Source organism: Aedes albopictus, chromosome 2 (assembly GCF_035046485.1).
Source record: "Aedes albopictus strain Foshan chromosome 2, AalbF5, whole genome shotgun sequence".
Taxonomy (NCBI): Eukaryota; Metazoa; Arthropoda; class Insecta; order Diptera; family Culicidae; genus Aedes; species Aedes albopictus.
This window is the reverse complement of record NC_085137.1, coordinates 284,382,272-284,403,981: the sequence shown is the minus strand read 5'-3', so window position 1 is coordinate 284,403,981 and position 21,710 is coordinate 284,382,272. Positions and strand designations below refer to the sequence as shown.

The 21,710-nt window shown below is 36.6% G+C and overlaps 1 protein-coding gene across 7 annotated transcripts in view; it reads right to left on the bottom strand.

The window, feature by feature from the left end:
• Positions 1 to 21,710, bottom strand: part of LOC109416502 (uncharacterized) — a 168,043-nt gene that overhangs the window by 36,876 nt on the left and 109,457 nt on the right. For all 7 annotated transcript variants that reach the window (XM_062851974.1, XM_062851975.1, XM_062851976.1 and 4 more), the window contains exons 4-5: positions 16,305 to 16,406; positions 16,134 to 16,242 (exon numbers count right to left, since the gene is read on the bottom strand). In XM_062851974.1, coding sequence (XP_062707958.1) covers positions 16,134 to 16,242; positions 16,305 to 16,406 — 211 coding nt within the window. The remainder of the gene's footprint in view (positions 1 to 16,133; positions 16,243 to 16,304; positions 16,407 to 21,710) is intronic.

The window sequence follows — 21,710 nt, the reverse complement described above, 5'->3', positions numbered from 1 at the left end:
AATTATTTCAGAATCTGTCTTTTGTACTTTGTTGTAATGCTCATGAAAATGTCCAATACACACGTTTCACTAAGAGCATTGAGAGTTATCCAAAGTCAGATTTATTAATCTTTCACATATTCTCATCTGAAGAGAACAACTACACAGTACGAACAAAATCTGTAAATTTATGACGAACTGAATGTAACAAATTGACTTTCATCGTGTTCGATAGAAATTTATGTGTGATCTTAAAATTACACTGCTGATTGCTGAGAGAAAATTGTTAATTAAGCACCGAATTTTCAGAGAAACTTAAAAAGAATCTTCATACGAGAATCGAACTCAGATCTTCCGAGTGAGAGTTCACGCCTAACCCCTCTAGGCTGTTTCACCAAGCTGAAGAGAAGGCAATCAAAGATTAACATGTTCCACCATAAAGGAACAAACTGTTGTACCACTTCGGCCACAGAGAGCGAGAGAGCAGTCTCCGCAGCGAGGCAGGCGACTGAGCGTAGCTGGTCCTCGTTTACGTTACTGCATGTAAATTTCAAGCGAATATGTCTCAAAAAATGTAAACAGTACGCATGATTGGCTGATTACTGAGCGGACAGTATCATCTATCGGCAAATGGCTGTAATTTTGTAGCTTCTGCTATAATTTTCAGTCGATGCTTAATTTACGTGCTGTTTAATTTTCATGATTTCTTTCTGTGTATGTTATAACAAAAACTTTCTTCTTTCTGGTACCAATCTATTCTAGATGCCTCCAAAGCATGCATAGAAAAAATAAGGAAGGAAGTAAAAAGCAATTTACTCAACGCCGTTATCTCCCAACTTTATAAAATAACAAAAAAAAGTTTAATCACAGTTGGAAGAGTTTAATTAAAAACGAACATTCCGTGGCGATGGATGTGGGAGTCGTCAGCTGTTCCCGAGATTTCTGTGCATCCCAGCGCAATTCATCCCGGTATCAGACGGGAATGTACACACGAGTGGAACGTATTTAAATTTTCATAAGTGGCCACAAACATAACGCTCGGGTGCAGCACCCTTAAGCGCAATTCATGTCTTTAAATTTTCATAATCGAAATATATTTGAGGCTTAATCCCAGTCATCATCCGGATGCTCAATATTCAGAAAACCACATTCGGAAATGCTGCTCCGATAATTGACTCGGGAACTTTATTTTAGCTTGTTAATTAACCCAGCGCATATATGTACAGGTTGAAATCATTCGCAGCTAAAGAGAAATTTTACTCCCAATTCCACTCGAGATTCATTCAATGATTCCTTCAGGGATTCTTTTAAGGGAATTCTAGGTGTGATTCATATAACATTAGGGTATTTGCTTTTGTTATTTTGCCTCTTGTTACCACCAAAAGGGTGTCCCGACTCAAATTGCACCACGGAAAATAGTGTATAAGTTTTGATTGCATGCAGGGTATCGCGCTACTTGGGCGGTGGTTTTCTTCGTCTGTTATATTCGTCTGTTTTCCACTATAACTCAGTCAATTTTGAACCAATTGACTTGAAATTTTGTACACGGGTAGATACTATACCTATCTCACCGCATTCCAAAAATTGTGCCAATTGGTTCAAAATTGACTGAGTTATAGTGGAAAACAGACGAATATAGAAGCCACCGCCCAAGTAGCGCGATTCCCCATCTGATTTTTCAACCAGCTGTAGCACGCAAATTGCGGCTAAGAGTTTTTCCGTCTTCTGCTTCGTTCCCTGGCTCCGAAAACAGACGGCTTAAGCGCCACCTCCGAAGAGGACCGTCTGTCGAGTTATGTTTGCCCGGCAAGAAACCCAACCTCAGGGCGGGTTTGTTTTATAAGAGACCAAATCTGAAGCTCGATTTGAATAGGTCGTATGTGCTTTTGTCGTTATAAAATTCGATCAGTTTATTTTAGTCATTGTAGCAATATGGCAGATATTTTGCAAACTTTTAATGATAAAATAGAAAGCCTGTTTTGTGCGAATTCTGCTGTATGCATCAACTTTGCTCAATTTCAACGGTTTTCGCTATAATAAGCGAATCCAACTGAACGAATTTTTAATCAACAAATGCACATACGACCTATTAAAATCGAGCTCCAGAAATAGCGATTTAGGGACGATACAGAAAACTCAAAAGTACGGTTAATCAAAATATCTCACTTATAGAGGTCGCCTTAAGCGATTCTCAAAATATGGTTGATGCTAACCGTCGTTCTACCAACTCACAAAGACCCCACTCACGAGTATCATCATTGGAAGAACTCACCAATTGATTCAAATTTACCTGATAGCTTCGGACACGTGAGTGGAGAGACTGATTTCCCAGGTAGTCTACCCTGGCGTACAAGAATTAACTAAAAACACAGGTAGAACGACGCGAACGTGAGAAATCTCGAAGACCAAAAAAACTGTTACAGGGAAAGTACTAACATTTCACAAAAATACAGCATGTTTGAAGGTGACGAAAACTAACGAAACATTTATTCAAATTTGATAACCTAGGTTTGTTAACACATGTTCCTTTCCATGCTACTTATTGTTTTCCTACAGCTTTCCCTACTGTGTGTGCGGTTTTAAATTGGTTCCTACCATTGGCGGAGCCAGCATTTTCTTTTTTCTTACTCACTCTCCTACACAGCTAATCGTGTTCGGTAAATTTTACCGAAATCTCAACCGCTGAGCGTTCGGTAATGGATTTTTAACGAAATTCTGTGAAAAAATAACAAATTTCGGTAAAATGTTATCGTTTATCTGTCAAACTCTAACGAACTTCGGTAAAAGTTGCTACCTTTACCGAATTTTTCCTGTGAAACAAACTTAACGGTTGAGATTTCGGTAAAACATTACCGAAGTCGGTGATTTTTTCTAACTGTGTAAACATACACGAGGATGAAATAGATGGAAGAGGGGGCAGCTTGCCTCCTCTTTCATCTCGCTCATTCTCCTGCATGTTTAGGAGAGTGAGTAAGAAAAAAGAAAAAGCTGGCTCCGCTAATGGTTCCTACTCTGGTTTTGGTTCTGTCGACACTTATCACACGCTATAGTCTATTTTACGAAACAACAACAATGTTGATATTGATATTAACACTCACGGGCTTGGGCGCAACTTCCTGTCAAATTTTCATTCATGAAATGAGCCATCAGCTGATCCGAAACGTCTCGTAAAATGGCTCATTCTTAGCGCATCCTCGCTGGTGGTATTGCGACGATTGCACCAGATGCGCGCGGTGCGCGGCGGTTCGGGAAGTGCGCCTTTCTCGCGGCCGATCGCTAAACGGACCGGATCACCGGCGCAGTTGCTTGTTGGCGCGATGGACGATGGGGGTCGTCGATGGCTTGGTTGGTGTGGTCGGTACCACATGAACGCCGAAGGAAAAACGTGGTTTTCAGCCGCCTCCGGTGGTGAATATTCCGATGGCGAAAAAGTTCGTCGATGGCGGAGCTGACGATGGGGATCGTCGGTGGCTTGGTCGGTATGGTTGCTGAACGCCGATGAATAAACGTGGTTTCGGCCGCTCTGTCAGAACGGTTGTTCCCTTCCGGCTTTCCCCTCAAACCGGGACTTTTGAACACTGCGACGTGGGGTCGAGAGCGCGTTTAGCGAAAAAGGTGCGGTGTGCCGAGCTTTCGAACGTGGTTCGCTAGATCGAAATCCTGAATAAAAAGCCGTCGAACGGCTGTTCGACGCGTTTAACAAAAAGTTTACTCCACACAGCTAATCGCGTTCGGTAATTTTTACCGAAATCTCAACCGCTGAGCGTTCGGTAATGGATTTTTAACGAGATTCTGTAAAATAATAACAAATTTCGGTAAAATGTTATCGTTTATCTGTCAAACTCTAACGAACTTCGGTAAAAGTTACTACCTTTACCGATTTTTTCCTGTAAAACAAACTTAACGGTTGAGATTTCGGTAAAACATTACCGAAGTCGGTGATTTTTTCTAACTGTGCACACAACAAAAAATATCAATTACCTTTTTCTATTCACTAACACGCACACACAAACTACTTGACCGCACTTAACCTTTCGCTTAGGTTATTGAACTGGCTAACTAACGGAAAGGAACAAAATGTAACATTAATTCAATCTAAAGACTTCTCACATTTTAAAGAACATACTTAATTAAACACCGCGACACAAGAACTTTAGTACGCACTCCCGCCTCTTCCACGGTCCAGGTCAAAATGGACGAGTAGAAGTTCTGTTAGTCCTCAGATAAGGTCGGATTCCAAGACTTCGTGGCCGGAAATACGTAAAATTACCGAAGTAATTTTATGATCTTTTCAAACGACAATTCTCATCAACCACGAATGAGAACCGAATAAATTGCTATCTCTTTCACTTTCATACCCATCTGAATGATCTGTATCGCTCCATCTATTTTTAAATACCCGATCCAATTTTATCGAGAGAGTTCGGGCTTCAACATTGAACCTCGAGATTGTTCGGGTTTCGTGGTGAAGGCTTTTTCGTGACTTGAGTGAAGGCTACTTGCATGCAAGTTGTATGCGGGTTTAACGGTGCATGTCATTTCGAATGGTGACATTGAATATCGCAAAACATTTATAGTGAACTTTGTAATTTAGTACATTTGACAATGAAAACAATGAATTTAAATGAAAAATAAATTAACACGAATAATAAATTAACATTGAAGAACATGAAAATAGATTTAATTTATTATACAATTTATGTACATTTTATATACATTTTCTATTATACATTCAATAAATCTTAAAATAATATTTACACGATGGCATGTGTAGATAATGCCATCAAAATTTCATCAGAATCGGTTTAGTATTGACGGAGATATCTACGGCGCGAGAAATTTAGATTTTGTTAATCTTGTACAAACAAAGAATACAAATAACAATGATCTTACGCTTAAGTCAGAAATACTAAACCGATAACAATGTTTTTTTTTCTGTAGTGGGCGTATGCTTATAGAAATATTGTATTAAAAATTCATACGATTTGGTCATACGGATAAAAAGTTGTGGTCGTATATGTAGCCAAAATTCGCGATATGCAAAATTGTTTTATTGTATTGTGACATTCATTGTTTTCTAACTTTTAAAGTGTTGAGTCAAAATGGATCAAAATTTGATAGAAATCATGTTATTATATTAGGTTACAACTGTCAAATTTTATTGAGAATCGCAGCAGTATTGACAGTTTTATAGTTGGAATAGTGCACACGGACTTTGAAAATTGTGAAGAGGTGCCTAAAATTCACTCTGGAGCGGAATGAGTTTTGAATTTTATAAAAATAAGTATTCAACCAATTTTGTTACCACTTAATATTTATTATGTTGAAAACTTATAGTCAACTTTTCAGACTTTTTGACACACTAATAGTAAAGTTATAGCCTGAACCGTTTCCTGAATGAGTGAACAAGATTCCAAAAATCTAATATTCTTGCGTCGGAGATATCTCCGTCAATACTTAACCGATTCTGATGAAATTTGTATGGCATCATCTATGGCATAATACATGTAATCAAAAGTTATACACTATTTTCCGTGTAGCATTTGGGTCAGGACACCCTTAATCATATGGGCGAACATATCAAAGTATGATAGTATTTAACCCTAGCCATGCATTGGGGTCATTATGGCTCCTAAGCGTGCACTACGTCAGCGAGCTCAGCGCAAGCTAATGCACGAAGAAGCTTAGGAAATATTTTAATATGATATTCAGTTATTATGCTTCTCTGATCGGGAATCCTGTGTTTTAAGCTGCATGAAAATGGAGGCAATGTTCTAAAAATAAAAATCCCTTTTTTTTAACAAAACGTTTCAACTAGGCCAAATCCTACTTCTTAGCTTAGTGCTATATGGCACTTCCACAGTTATTAGCTGAGAGCTTCCTCTGCCAATGACCATTTTGCATTTGTATATCATATAGCAGATACGAATATATACCCTGCCCAAATAATTCATGGAAATTTGCTTAACGGAAACTTCCTGGATCGACCGGCAATCGAACAATCGCTCTCAGCATGGTCTTGCTGAATACTTACACCACACGTTCAGCATTGGACTACATAAAAACCCTAAATAAATCATTTGAGTACCCGAAGAACTCTATATCGTCAAAACAAAAGCTCACAAAATGTTAATTGAGAAAAGGAAAGCATTTTAACACTACAAAAGAAACCGAGAGAAAGTCCTTAATTCGATGACAAATTGTGTCGACACATCGAATGCTCCAAATGATTAATTGAATGACGCAATGAATTTGCCACAGTTATTTTGCACGCATCAAACTGTGTGATAGCGCTGTGGGAAACCAGCATTTTGGTGATCTTTTGATGTCGCTCAACGGCACAGCTGCTTCCGCAGACCGTATCCGAAATCAAAGCGATGCCGAACAGGTATCCTGCAGTAAAATTCCATTAATTAATCACCAAAAGTGTCAACCGCTCACGTTTGGCTGTTGCTCACGTACAACAAAAGAAGCGTTCTGACAATGTGGACGGTGATTGAGGCCTCGCTGCTAACAATGCAATGGTGGTATTCTAAATAGGCTCACCAAGCAAGCGTCCGCAGTACTGTTGACATTAGTGATGATCCAATGACTATGCGAGTGTTGTTAATTAAAAATTGAATCGTTCATTTGTTAAACGAAAAGTTTATCTTTCAAATGAACCCAAACTGATAAATTGCACCAGTTAATAGTTAACTGTGTATACGTAGTGCTCTGCAGTTGATTGATTTCCTTTAAAATAAGTATTTTTGGAAAAGACATGGATGGATATAAAAAAGATGTGTTTTTTTTATCAAGTATGAACTTTTTAACCTTAAGACAAGAATTTGGTACCGCAACCCTATTTTGGGGTAGTAGCATTAAGGCGAAATTGGAAGCATTTTCTCATTTTTTCGGTTTTTGATTTTTTATTAAATAACGAAGCAATATTTTCAAAATCGGTTTTCGTGCACATGTAGAGTATGGATCAAGGTATCTTCTGATTTTTTTTTTTTTGAGGTGGAAAATGTTTTCCATTTTTGCAGAAACCATTTTTTCATGATATTTTGTTCAAAAATGGTTTCTGCAAAAACGAAAAAAACATTTTCCACTACTTAAAAAAATCAGAAGATACCTTGATCTATACTCTACATGTGCACGAACACCGATTTTGAAAATATTGCTTCGTTATTTAATAAAAAATCAAAAACCAAAAAGTGAGGAAATGCTTCCAGTTTCGCCTTAAAGCTTTGTCATAATTCACAATGTTGAAGAATTTCAAATAAGGAATCAGTTCCTTTAAAAGGCAGTAGCACTTGAGCAGATTGTTTTGTTTCTTATTTATGCATATTTTTTTTTGGTTGAAAGTGAGCATGTATGAAAACAAACACAAAGGGATCAATAATTGTCGTAAATTGTCGTGATATCCTACTATCAGAAAGACCCCTGTGCTCTTTCCAAATGTTTCACATACTTAAAAAAAAAAAGCCAATGCTCAAGTAGAACTAACTTCGACAGTGAGAATACATTTTCCATTCGTATCTTACACTATTTTAGCATTCATCGTAGACACCCAGACGTGACTGGAAGTTTTGGCTTGCGTTTGAATTTCCGTGCAACCTGCCCAAGATTCACCGCTAGATTGATATTCAGCATCCGTATCATAACGGAGAAAACTTTCCGCGATGCATGAAACTTTGGCAATCGGTCGCACAGAGACGGTAAACAATAATGGCTTACAACTAATGATCTGCCATGTAATCCCGAAGATATGTGAAAGATTTCACCGGGAATTGCAGCCATTAAGGCGGGTGTTTATCAAAGGAAAACATAACCGTGATTGGAATGCGACCGGGAAGCGATACCAATATGGATAAGGGCATTACTCACGATGTCAGCGTAATGGGAAAGTTACACGCCTGATTACATTTTTATGACATTCATGATCTTACATTTTTTCCAGCGTATGAAATCAGGGATATATGCTTTACTAAGTCATTTCACATTTTCATTCGATTCGATGAGTTAGATGTTCAATTGAAGTAAAATAGGTAAAATAGAGTATGCAGCGTTTTCATCTTTTGCTGTATTTGTTCATTTTTAGTTTAGCTTTTTTGTAATGACTCACACATATAATGTTAAGTAAAACATGTTTACGCACAAATACGTACAAGTGATGATTAAATAATTTACATCATATGGAACAATTGAATGGATTACACAGACTTTTATTTCCGAAGAGTACAATCGCGTACTGAAGTTAGGCATTAAGCTGTAAACTACCATGCGCCTCCTTTTCCTTTCCGTTGCCTCACTCCAAAGGACGTTTTCCCTTCTGCATCATTTTCAACACATAAGTAGGGTATGTGTGTCATCAGTAACCTCACGCTCCCATATTCATCCTATTCAAGCGATTACGGCACCGATTGATTCCGTTCTTTTTGTTCATGGGTGCTCACTTCTAACAAAAAATACAAAACTAACAGCGCTTCAGTCCTTTGTTTATCGTAGGATGAAAATGGGAGCCACATGCTTGATAAGTGAACCAATACCCTAGTATTAATTAAAAAAATTGAAAATATTGGTCTCTCTGTTGAAAAGGCGGTATCCTTTACACGTTCATCATACTGAACTACTCAGACTGGGATGCGGCGATTCATAATACAAGAAATTGGTATATTCAGTTCGAACTCATCATTCTTAGGTACATAAAAATACTTTTCCAAAACAATTGTGTGAAGTACGAACACAACAAAATCCATTTTTTTTTTTCAAAATTGCGGACAAGACATATGTATTTTTGATTTGAACTCACCATTCATTGTGACAAGCCACGGAATCTACTAGATTTTAACAAAGTAAGTATAACACAGATAATTTTTAGTTTTAGGTCATTCAAGACATTTCGATCGTTTTTGATCGAATCCAGACATTTATCGCAATAGCCCCCCTTGGAAGGAATTGGTCCGAAAATTTCAAAATTTTTGAATTTTTTTCCTTTGGTCCCCCCTTGGAAGAAATTGGTCCGAAAATTTCGAAATTTTCCGATTTTTTCTTTTGGTCCCCTCTTGCAAGAAACCCTTTTTCCCTCTGGTCCTTCCTTGGAAGAGTTTGGTCCGAAAATTTCGAATTTTTTTAATTTTTCCCTTTGGTCCCCCCTTGGAAGAAATTGGTCCGAAAATTTCGAAATTTTTGATTTTTTTCTGGTCCCCCCCTTGGAAGAATTTGGTCTGAAAATTTCGAAATTTTTGAATTTTTCCCTGGGAAAAATTGGTCCGAAAATTTCGAAATTTTTGATTTTTTTCCTTTGGTCCCCCCTTGGAAGAAATTGGTCCGAATTTTTTGTTTTTTTCCCTTTGGTTCCCCCTTGGAAGAAATTGGTCCGAAAATTTCGGAATTTTTGTTTTTTTCCTTTGGTCCTTCCTTGGAAGAGTTTGGTCCGAAAATTTCGAAATTTTTGAATTTTTCCCTTTGATCCCCCCTTGGAAAAATTTGGTCCGAATTTTTCGAAATTTTCGATTTTTTTTTTTCCCTTGGTCCCCCGTTGGAAGAAACAGCCTACGTACGTACTATGATGAGGTCTTTGTAACGGTGGCAAAGCAGACGGCGTTTCGAACACAGTTGACCATTATAGAAAAAATATCTTTTGATTTTATTATCGTTCAACTGGTTTTTTTTTTATTAAATTGAGGTGTTTTTTTTTCGATTTTTTTCGCATTTTTCATGCAATTTGAGGTTTTTTTTCTCGGATCGCCAACTTTTTTTTTTCACGCGTTTGAAACATTTATTGTAATGTTCCGATGACCCTGGAGGGATCGGTTCTGCTACGGCTTCTCACTTAACAGAAAAATAATAATTTAAACAATAAATAGAAAAGAAAAATCTCTTTAAATTGCCGGCTTTTAAAAGATTAAATTTTAACCAAGTAAACAACCAATGCCGTGGGTCCATCGCCAGCTTATCAGGCGAATCCTTGACCTACATAATATATCTCCTAACCACCCACTCCGTAGTACTTATAGGAGTGTCACTGAGTCAGAGGCCTCTTAAATAAGTGCTACATCAACATTTCCTTCCCCTATCTAAAGTTACGGTAAAAATTAGCGTGACCTGGAATAATGACATTTGTGCTTTTGGCATTCTTGCATAATATTGGAGCAAGTTAACTACCCGCGGCATTGTTCCGAAAAGCAATCCGAACAAGATTAGCAAAAGGTACATGAATGTTGTTAGTATCCAAACTACGAAGTATACCGTAACTACGCTAACGCTAATCCAGACATTTATCGCAATAGTATATTTATGTATAGATATAGATTATTGTTCAAATCAATTTTCAAAAGTTTGAAAACAGGTAGCTATAAAATCTTCACAAATTACGTATTTTCGGTACGGTACGATTCGAACTCACCGGGGCAGCACTGGAAAGACAGGGACACCATTCAAGTTTTGAAAGAATTACCAAAAGCAATTCATAAAGGAATTTCCCAACCAATTCTCAAAAAATTGGCGATGGAATTCTTGATTAAATTTTCAATTAATTATGGTGCACGGAAATTGTCGGATGAATCTCCAAAAGAGCTGCCAATGCGTGTTGAAATGAATTCCCCAATAAAACACAAAGGAACCACAGATTACTAATAGCAAAAATCAAACAAGGAACTCACCACGGTTTTTTTGTAACAATATCCAAAATTACCACATGAATTCCCAAATATATTTTTCAAAAAATATATGAAAAAAATGCTTAATAAAATTTAAAAGAGTTTCCAAATCATTTCACAATGTTCGAAATTATTGTCAAAAGTAATTTTAAAAAATGCAGATTTTGAACAAAAATAAAAGAAAAGCAAAATTATGATAAAAACTTTAATCGTTATCTACAGAGGATGGCCAACATGTTTTTCTCTCTCAAAAAAGTTCAACACGATGTAAATTTTCATTGAGTGCATCAAAATTTCACAAATTTTGACTGTTTGTCAGCCGAGTGTATGTCCATCATTGGTACAAATTTGAGCTCGATTGGCAAATCTTTCGCGAAGCTAAAATCGTTCTCGAGACAACAAATATATGAACTGTCTTATCTAAGAAACCAGTGAACCAAATTGAATGAAATTTCTAACGTTTATTAACAATATATTGAATCTTGATTGAGAGTTCGTGGAGCAACATTAGGCTGAATTCATGGGTGAACGCGCTACAACGGACCAGATGTTCGCCATCCGCCAGGTGTTGCAGAAATGCCGCGAATACAACTTGTTCACACACCACTCTTTCATCGATTTCAAATCGGCGTATTATACAATCGACCGAGAACAGCTATGGCAGATTATGCACGAATACGGATTCCCGGATAAACTTATACAATTAATCAAGGCGACGATGGATCGAGTAATGTGCGTAGTTCGAGTATCAGGGGCACTTAGAGTCCCTTCGAATCTCGCAGAGTGTTACGGCAAGGTGATGGTCTTTCGTGCTTGCTGTTCAACATTGCGTTAGAAGGTGTAATAAGGAGAGCGGGGATAAACACGAGTGGGACGATTTTCACGAAGTCCGTTCGGCTGCTTGGTTTTGCTGATGATATTGATATTATAGCACGTAAATTTGAGACGATGGCGGAAACGTACATCCGACTAAAGAGTGAAGCCAGGCGAATCGGATTAGTCATCAATTATGTTGAAGACAAAGTACATGACGGCAAAGGGCTCCAGGGAGGAATCAGCACGCCCACCACCTCGAATTTATATCGACGGTGATGAAATCGAGGCGGTTGAAGAATTCGTGTACTTGTGCTCAGTGGTGACCGCCGACAACGACACCAGCAGAGAAATTCAGAGGCGGATTGTGGCAGGAAATCGTGCTTCCTTTGGACTCCGCAGAACTCTACGATCGAATAAAGTTCGCCGTAACATGAAGATATCTGTCTACAAAACGCTGATTAGACCGGTAGTCCTCTATGGGCACGAAACACGGACCCTACGTGCAGAGGACCAACGCGTCCTTGGAGTTTTCGAACAGAAGGTGTTGCGTACCATCTACGGCGGTGTGCAGATGGAAGACGGGACTTGGAGAAGGCGAATGAACCACGAGCTGCATCAGCTGCTGGGAGAACCAACCATCGTCCATACCGCGAAAATCGGGAGGCTACGGTGAGCGGGTCACGTCATCAGGATGTCGGATAGCAACCCGACTAAAATGGTTCTCGAGAGTCATCCGACCGGTACAAGAAGACGTGGATCGCAGCGAGCTAGGTGGGTCGACCAAGTGGAGGACGATCTGCGGACCCTATGCAGAGTGCGGAACTGGAGACAAACGGCCATGGACCGAGTGGAATGGAGATGGCTACTATGTACAGCAGAGGTCACCCCGGCCTTAGTCTGATCGGTAAGGTAAGTGAATCTTGATACGACGTTATAAAATGTGATATTTTCTCACGACGAAAAAAGTTTCACCGGTTTGACGTCTTCACCCATATAGAGGAAAATAAGTCAAATTTACAATACCATATCTGTGACGATGAAATCCTCCCTACGGTGGGCATGCTCTAATCAGACGTGGACAACAATGGAGATGCTCGGAAACCAGCGAAGCCGTGTCTTTTCATTGGTCGGGTATTGTGGGGCTGAGCAATGATTCAGTGAAAGAACCGAGTCAAAACAAACCTTCGTAGAATAATATAGCAGGAAGAGTCGAGAATGTGTTGATAAATTTGTTAAATATTATAGAAAACTATTGCTTAGATCATCTTATAACTATTATATAAAACTTAAAGTGAGTATACTATGAACTTATACACTAGAATTAACTAACATTGAAATTTGTAAATTGTAGCCTACTTAGCCTAAAAGGGAAGAACTCCGACGTTAGAAGAAGGTTACTGAAAAATTGTAAGTAAACAAACTAAAGCATAAAAGAAAACAAACTGAATAATAAATATTTATAGCAAAAGCCTATCCTAAACAAAAGACAACGTTTGGATTGCTCTTGGAATCGGTGACAACAATATCCCTTTCGGGACGGAGCTCAAAAAAGTGAAATCTCCATACAAATGGCTCAACTTTGGCTTTCCATAACTCTTGTACAGGGGATGGCCAAAATGTTTGGGATAAGCAACTTTTTTTTTTGACAAACAGTCAAATTTTGAGATTTTTTGATGCACTGTATGAAAAGTTACAGCATGTTGAACTTTTTTGTGAGAGAAAAAAAAGTTGCCTATCCCAAACATTTTGGCCATCCCCTGTATTTCCCAACAAAACAGTAATTATGTTTCCTCATTTGAAAGAACTATTTTTTATCTTTCAATTTCTTGCTTTGACTACCTAGATAAATCGGAAATAAAGAATATGCGACAGATATAGCTTTTTCATGTTTCACGGTTTTTATCCACTTTTTGTTCACCTGTTTTGTTTTGTTTGTTGTGGTAAATCTCTCAGGCAACGTAAACAAAAGTTTGTTTGCACACATACAAACATAAGTAATGGCTGAATTATTGAAACATTTTACGACAAAAAAAAACGAAGTCTAAACAGATGAAAAAAATCTGCAATAGTAGTTTACGCAACAAGGTGCAGAATGACGTCTTTTACAGCACGAGTCGTACATTTATCCAACGAGGCTTGCCGAGTTGCATAATTACGACGAGTGCTGGAAAAATCGAGTTCTGCACCGAGTTGTGTACAACGTTTTTTGCAATTTCATAAATTACCCTTGAGGATAGTTTTTAACAAAACTTTTTCATCAAACTGCACACTGATGTTCATAGCCATGTTTAAGAAAATCTGAACATAACAGGTTATACTGTGCAGTTGTCACAATTTTTCAAAACTGCGTCCAGAAAGCATCAAGAAGTTGACCAAAACTGAAAACAGTGCTGTAATGGTTCATTACGCAACGCAAATCAGTGCTGTAATGAACCATTACAGCACTGTTAATTTGGTGTGGGAAAGTAGGCCTTTTCCTGTCGGATTTGCGTGAGGTAAAACAGCCTATTACGATGAGAAATTGCAAAAAACTGTTTACCGCTCAACACGAAAGGCACATAAAAATTACTAAATGTTTTCTTCCTTCAATTTAAATAGGTTCACATAACTTGTTAAAAATATCTTGAGAACAAAAGTAAAGTATTTTCATTCTTTATAATGCCGCCGAAATCGCCTACTCATTACCCCGCGAGGGAGTTTCCATCAAGCCTGGTTCCGAAAACGTTTGAGGAGGTTACATGGACAATTTCGGGGGGTTTAGGAGGATGTCAAGCGGTTTCAGGTGGCACAAGGTAAACAATGGGAAGTGCCTTAAAAGTGAGTGAACTTTGCGCACAGATATACACATATACAGTACAGACATTATTTCTGTTCGTCAAACTGAGTTGAGCGGTATATGTGACTCGACTCTGCGAGACTTCTACCGAAAATTGGCTTTTTTTTAGTTATATGTTTAATTTTGTTTAAGACAGCATAGTGATCCGACACTTGTTAGAAAGAAAAGAGATGCCTTGAACATGCTCAACCGAAAAACAAGCAGCTTTTAACAATGCCATTCATGTAAAAAAAAATCCATTTTAAAATTTATTTATTAATAGTTCTTTAAGCATATATGTACTATTACGCCACATGTATCATTTTCAGGCTTTTACACAATGCATTTTACTGGTTCTACCTGTTTTACACAATAAATAGTAGCAGCCGAAATAATCTTAGGCGCACTAGTGTAGGATGTGGAAGTACTTTTCTCATATCGCCATTTTTTTTTTTTTTTTAAAGGTTTTATATTCTTCACAGTTCACTAGAAATATGTTGCATTTGATGTTGTAGGATTTATATTTTTATCACAACCCATTGAAGGAATATTCCTATTTGAAGGTTAGTGCAAAATTGCCCACGCACCCCCGAGCAGAGGAGAATATCAAAATAATAACAACGGAATCACAAAACCTGTTTTTATATCTTGGTTTGTTATTATTAACTTATTGAGGTATTACCGTTCCATAACATGTTTTGTTGGACTATCTCATTTTGTTATGATCGTGGTATTGGTATATTTTCTTTGAATTATATTTTAAAAACATGTTTTGTTGTAGCACAAGTTCAGTTATTATTGTGTTATAGAGAGTGTACAAATATTTGATCATTAATAGCACAGCAACAACAAGCTTTGCAATCAAAACTACACCATTCGAGGTTAACGTTGTCCAGCATTCCGTGAGAAACTGAACAGAAAATGTTATTTTCTCATTAGTTCCTTTTCCTCTTGTTTTTGACATTACATTCAAACTGTGACAGAACCAATTCATCAGCCTTTTGTTTCATAAGCACTTTGATAAGTATACCTGTTTTCCAGTTTCAGTTGGGTACGAGTACATGTATAGAAAGTGCTAGAGTGTTAAACATTTAATGTATTGGATCAGCTGGTGTAATTCCAGGATGAACTACACATTTTGACACAATGACAAAAAAGAAGTCTGTCACCACGAAAAAAAAAATGATTAGTAGGCCACTTTGATTTTGATATTATGACTAATTTTGTTTTTTGATTGTTATCAGTAACTTATTTATTACAAAATTTGTTATTGAAATATTTTGCAATTTCGCTATTACTAAGTTGTTATTGTAACTAACAAAACGTGTTATTTAACTGGTCTTCCACGAAGATTTTTTTGTTATGGTTTTTGTTATTTTGCCGCTTATGACAGACAAGTTTATAACATAATATGTTATGTTAATAATATGAAAATAACTCTTTCTGCTACTCAGTTATTTTGCCGAAATAACATATTTTATTATACTGTTGTAATTCCCTTCTGCTCGGGCCCTGTAATGTGGGAGTTTAGTTTCCAAAATAAAATAAAAAGTGATCGTCTTGTCATAGATCGCCTAAATATTCAGAACTTATCCAATATAGTGGATGACCTACTAACCGTGTGATAAGTTAGTAGTTTGAAATATACCAAATGTGCAATCATTGGGGCCAACAACAAAAAGTTTATTTACTGCGTATGATTTATAACTCGCAATGAAAAGTCCTGTTCGTCCACATGCACCTTTTCTGGCACCTGCTGGTCTGCGTAATCATCTCTTTGAATGGTGCGAGGAAAACCAAAGCACAAAAGGGAAAGAGTCGTTGCATCACAATAAATCACTAAAAGCACCCAAAGATGACTTGTTTTATTGCAAACTTACCCACTACCCGTAGCTCCAGGAAGATGGACGTCGGTGGATGTGTTGAAACCTGGCACTCGTACCATCCGGCGTCCCGGTCCTGCACGAATTTTATCTGCAGCGTCCAATCCTGCAATTGCAAAGCAATATATATTCAAGGGAGTGCATTTTTGCCTTCTTATGTGGAGCGACCTCGGAGTTTTGCAGATGTGTGGCACTGAATCGCTCGTCGCTGCTGTAAGTCGTCAGCCCAACCGTCAGCAGATGATAGTCCTTTCGCCTGATCCACGACACCTGTGTTAAATGCAAGGGAAAAGAAGTAATGGAAACCATGAATCAGGGTCGACCTGAGGAAATAGGAAGATCGTAAAGTGTCATAATTTAGGGATGACAATCGGATTAAAACTTTGAGTAATCTTTCTAATATAGTGCCATTAGACAGATTATTCCATGCTTCTTCCTCCAGGCTACAGAAGACGAACTTCTCCATCCGATTTTACCAGAGTGTTAATGGTAGTGCATAATTTGGCAGGGTCTTTTATTTTAATTGTTTTTTTTTAGAATTTCAAGACCACAAGTCAAAATAAATCAAAAACTGAAAATGCCTGCCTGAAAATATTGATGCCAACCAATATTTTTTTATATATTCGTTAAGTATTTACTAATGGATCTTATTTTTTTATTTATGGATCAAGATGCGCAGCTTATGCTTTAAAAAACGTTGCATTTTGGAAAATATTCTTCTTGACGTAACGTCCTAACTGGGACAAATGCTGCTTCTCAGCTTTGTATTCTGTGGAGATGTCACTTTATAAAATACATACAAAATACTATGCAAACAAAAATGTACAAATTGTTTGTGATACGACCATGATAGTTTTGTTTCCTTCTTTCAAACATAATGACATTGATGATAATGCACTCAAAAAGAGGAAATAGCATGTTTCTTATAATAGTTTTCTACTTACAGAAGTTGCCCGGCTCTGGCATGAGTTTTACCAAGAGGCAGGGATAATGTAGACTGTAGAGTATAAGAATAAATATTCAAGTTGGTCGTTCACTATAGAGAGTGCTTTCTTGCTTTTCACACACAGAGCAGCGTCGAAAGAGCTAAGATTGCGTATGCACCTGCAAAAAAGGCAACGGACCGACCTGCTCGACGCGATGATAATAGCGTACCGAAGAAAGCCAGGATGTACGCAAAATGCAGGAAGGTGTTTACGGTTGGCGAACGTGAATGCAAGCTCATTTACTAGCGGTAATACCTGAATTTGTGTGTGGCATACAGTGCTACGGCGTGTGTTATCTTCTTCTCGCTCTCGTAGAATAAAGGATATACAAATCCCCAAGCAAATTTTACCAACTAAAAAGATAGTTTCCTGCTGTAACAATGGCTGTATTCACATTTTAATTAACGGATTACAGAAGATGCAACTGTTTTTTTGTATACCTAGATGTTAAGGTAAAAACTGTCTCATGGCAAAATTGCAATCTATGCTGGATATACAGGAGATATACAGAGCGAATGGGATGGGTAAATATTTTTTGTTGGAAAACAATTGCCAAGATGAAAATTGTTATGGGATGCATGAAAGCTTGTCTAAATTCGACTTCGATTATTCGTTTATTCGACTCAAACAACTATTTTACTCATTCATATTAACCGTAATCAGTATCTATGGTAGAAGAATATTAGGGTAATTCTCGCCGTCATTTACATGAAGTCTGTGATTTCAATTTTTTCTTGCTTATTTGCTAGAATATGTTAAATATGTGATGAACCTCGAGTTGTGCTGCGAAATATGAATAACTCTCGCTGTGACCGGCTCACTATTTACACCATGTCTTAAAAAATGCTTAAGGTGGTAAAGAAAACAATAAAGAAAATGCATTTGATTACTCAAATTGATGCACACCCCCCGTTAGTTAAAGCCACAACATTTTTTTGCGGACCCCTCGATTTCGGTCAAATGTTGGCTCATTTGAACTATTATAACTGGAAAATTTCTTTTGAAATTCCTTCAAAACAAAACGTTGTTGAAAAAAGGAAAGATAGAGCTAGGGGTGGTGGGGGTAAAGTGGACAGGTGGGGTAAAATGGACAAGGTACAGTTTCATGGCTTTTATTGTTTTTCAAAATGTGTCAATGATTGGAGCTTATGCCCAAGCATGAATCATTATACTTTTGCTGATCTTGAACATTAAAATCAAATAAACCTTCTCAAGATGACAAAAACTTAAAAAATCACGTGAAAAATCGGAAATAATGTAAAATCTGCTTATAATTGCTAAGGTTTTCTCGCAAGTTATTTTCAAATTATTACAAGTTTTAAACACTAAACCAATAAAGTCCACGTAGGAGAATATATTTGACAGAAAAAAAAAAATAAGTTTTGTAAAAAAAAAGTTTTTGGAAATAATTTTAACAAAATCAGACCGTGGGGGTAAAATGGACAATCGCTTAAAATTTCACCAAAATTCCATATGATTTTTTGCAAACTTCAGAATCATCAGTTATAAAAAATTATTTTATATCAACAAAATATAATTTGCATCCAAAATAGTGCTTGTTTTTTTACACTATTTTTACAATAATTATTTAAGTGTGTTTTAAAGTTTGTATTAAAAGTTTGAAAACAAAAAAAAAGGTATCGTATGAAATTTGATAGTTTGTATTTAAAAACATAGAAACAATATGTTGTTGTATAACTTTTAACGACTTGTTCATTTTACCCCATCGATTGTCCATTTTACCCCCACCAATATTTTTCACGCTATTTTGATGTACGATTTGGTGAAGAAAATAATCAAAGAAAACAATATTTTTTTTATGCAACCCCTTACAAGATTTCTAGAGTATATCATTACCTTCCATGTAACTCGGAAAAGCAGATGGATTTTGCCGCATTTCCGCGGGAAACGACCAAATTGCTTAGGTTGTCCACTTTACCCCCACCACCCCTACTAAACATAATTATAAAATTTGCGTCAGCCATAGTGATTTTGGCCGCCAACTTGGATATTTATATCAAAACTTTTTTTTCACCTTTTTGGCAACCACCGATTTTCTAAATTTTTGCATCAATTGAAAGTTGAGACATGTATACACAACATTTCAAAAAATAAGAGATGTCTTTTTTTTCTATCAAAAGTTATCTGCAGTTTTGTAAATCAGGTAAAGTTTTCTTCACAGAGAAACAGACTTAACACTTAGAATAAATTTCATTGAAAAATATCGCTACGAAATCACAACCGCCCAATGCTAATCGTCCTGTAGTTGGCCGGACCATCACTAGGTGGCGGTAGTGAGCAAACGCCAAGCACGTGTAGACCAAACAGGTATAGATACCATAGACTCACGGAGACATGGTTGAGCAATACGATTCTAGTGTGTTTTACTATGCATTTGGAGTGTACTGAGCGGATATGACGTCACGCAATCCATTGTCGCTATTGGAATCGTGACGTCATGCTCGTTTGGCTACACGAACTGACAGTTCGTTTGGCTACCGTTGTCTTCGCCTCCGCGAGTCTATGGAATCTATAGTGTCTATACAAACAGGAGCAAAACATAAAATAACATAAAGTTTAATGATTCAGTAACTAGGAACAATCATTACTTTTATCAAGCTTGTGACGAAACAACCCGCAGAGCTAATAAAAGTAATGTTCTTGAGCAGATATTTAATTGTTTTTTTTTTCAGTTCCTGATGAATGCATTTCATCACTCTTTTAAAAAGTCTCAACCATTCGACATGCATTTGGTTGATTTTGTTCGATTCTCACATAGCAGAAATCGATGTTTATCATAAATTTAGATGCCGTGATTTCGGTGAAATTGATCGACATGAGAGGCATTTTTAATTGATAAAAATAATGCTTAAAACAATTTGTAGAGAATGACCATCATCTGGGTTATTAAATGATGAGTTTACATGTTGAACAGCCAATTATAGGGTGTCCCAGAAAGTATGGGCACAACTTCGAAGCTCTGCCATTTGGAAACGGATGCATGATTATTCTCTATTTTCACACATATCCTGCCTTAATATATTAGCATCAATTGCCAATTATTAGAATTTGCTTTTTACACATCGTTTGAATACGGCAGAACATTTTAGGCCTTTTAAAGCTTCTGCACAAATTGCTATATTTTTCAATAACATCGCTTAACAAATTATTTTTCACGCATGAAATTAGGCTTGATAAAAAATTGAAAAATATATCCGTAACTTTCTACATGCGTATCTATTATCAAATATTGGATTGAATTAAAAACATATACTTTCAAACCTGAAAAATTAAAATTCAAACTCAAAAATCGATATATTTGAAACCCCGAATTTCAAATACTTCAAAACAAGCTTCTAAATATGTATCACAGCATGCAGAAAAAGACAAATAAATTTCACTATAAGTTCAATAAGTACTCTAGCTTTATTATGTGTAGATTGAATTATCTTTATTCTCGTTAAAATATGTTTTAAATCTCGAATGAATGTGGACATGTCTCATCCAGAAATAAAAAAAAAGCGATTTTTTCGATTTTCTCAAAATTCTGAAGGGCCGGTACGCACAGGCAAACCATATTCTTATGAAAAATTTTAATCAAGCATCTGAGGAAACATGTTTTCGCATATATCATGCCGAAAAAATTCAAAAAAATTGTTTCGATATTGTGTATTTGGCAAAACTGTAAAAAAGTAGGTCGTGCAGGAGTTTTGAAATTTCTTTTTTCATTTTAAACATTCTGCATAAAAAAAAACTCTTTTTAATGTAAAATTTTTAAAAAGAATCAATAAAAATACTTTGAATAAAAATACAAAAATACATATAAAAATTGTTGTTTGTTGAAAAATGAATGTATTCTCGCTATACAAAGTTGTGCCCATACTTTCTGGGACACCCTATAGTCACATATTTCGGTATAAAATTAAATAAACTCCGAAACTGCGTGTAATGCGAATTTCAAAGACACTTTCAAACTTTTGTTACAGTACCTGTATCGCACATGGAATAAATATTCAAATGAATGTTTATAAAGGGTGATACGGTCAAAATTTGGTCACACAATTTGTTTTATAACTTGAGACTGCGTACACCAAAACAGCTGATTTTTGGAACAGTAATGGTACATTATATGTAGCTTATACAATAAAATTTTCATCAAAATCGGTTTAATATTTGCGGAGATATTGTGTATCCTGAAAACTGCAATTTTAAAATTTTGTACAAAGAGGATTAAAAAATAAGAACACATTTTTACTCCTCTATTTATAGAGCCAGAAATACTGAACCAATTTTAATAAAAAAAATGTCTGTGTGTAAAGTATACATATCAAAATGTTGTGTAAAAATTTCATTCAATTTGATCCAGCCGTTATAAAGTTATATTTGTTTAGGTGGTCAAATTTTGTCAAATTTTGTCAAGTCAAGTCAAATTTTGGTCACACAATTTTTTTTCACAACTTTAGAATGCGTACACCAAAACAGCTGATTTTTGGATCAGTAATGGTACACTATATGTATCTTGTACCATAAATTTTTCATCAAAATCGGTCTGGTATTTGCGGAGATATTGTTGAACCCTGAGGTATGC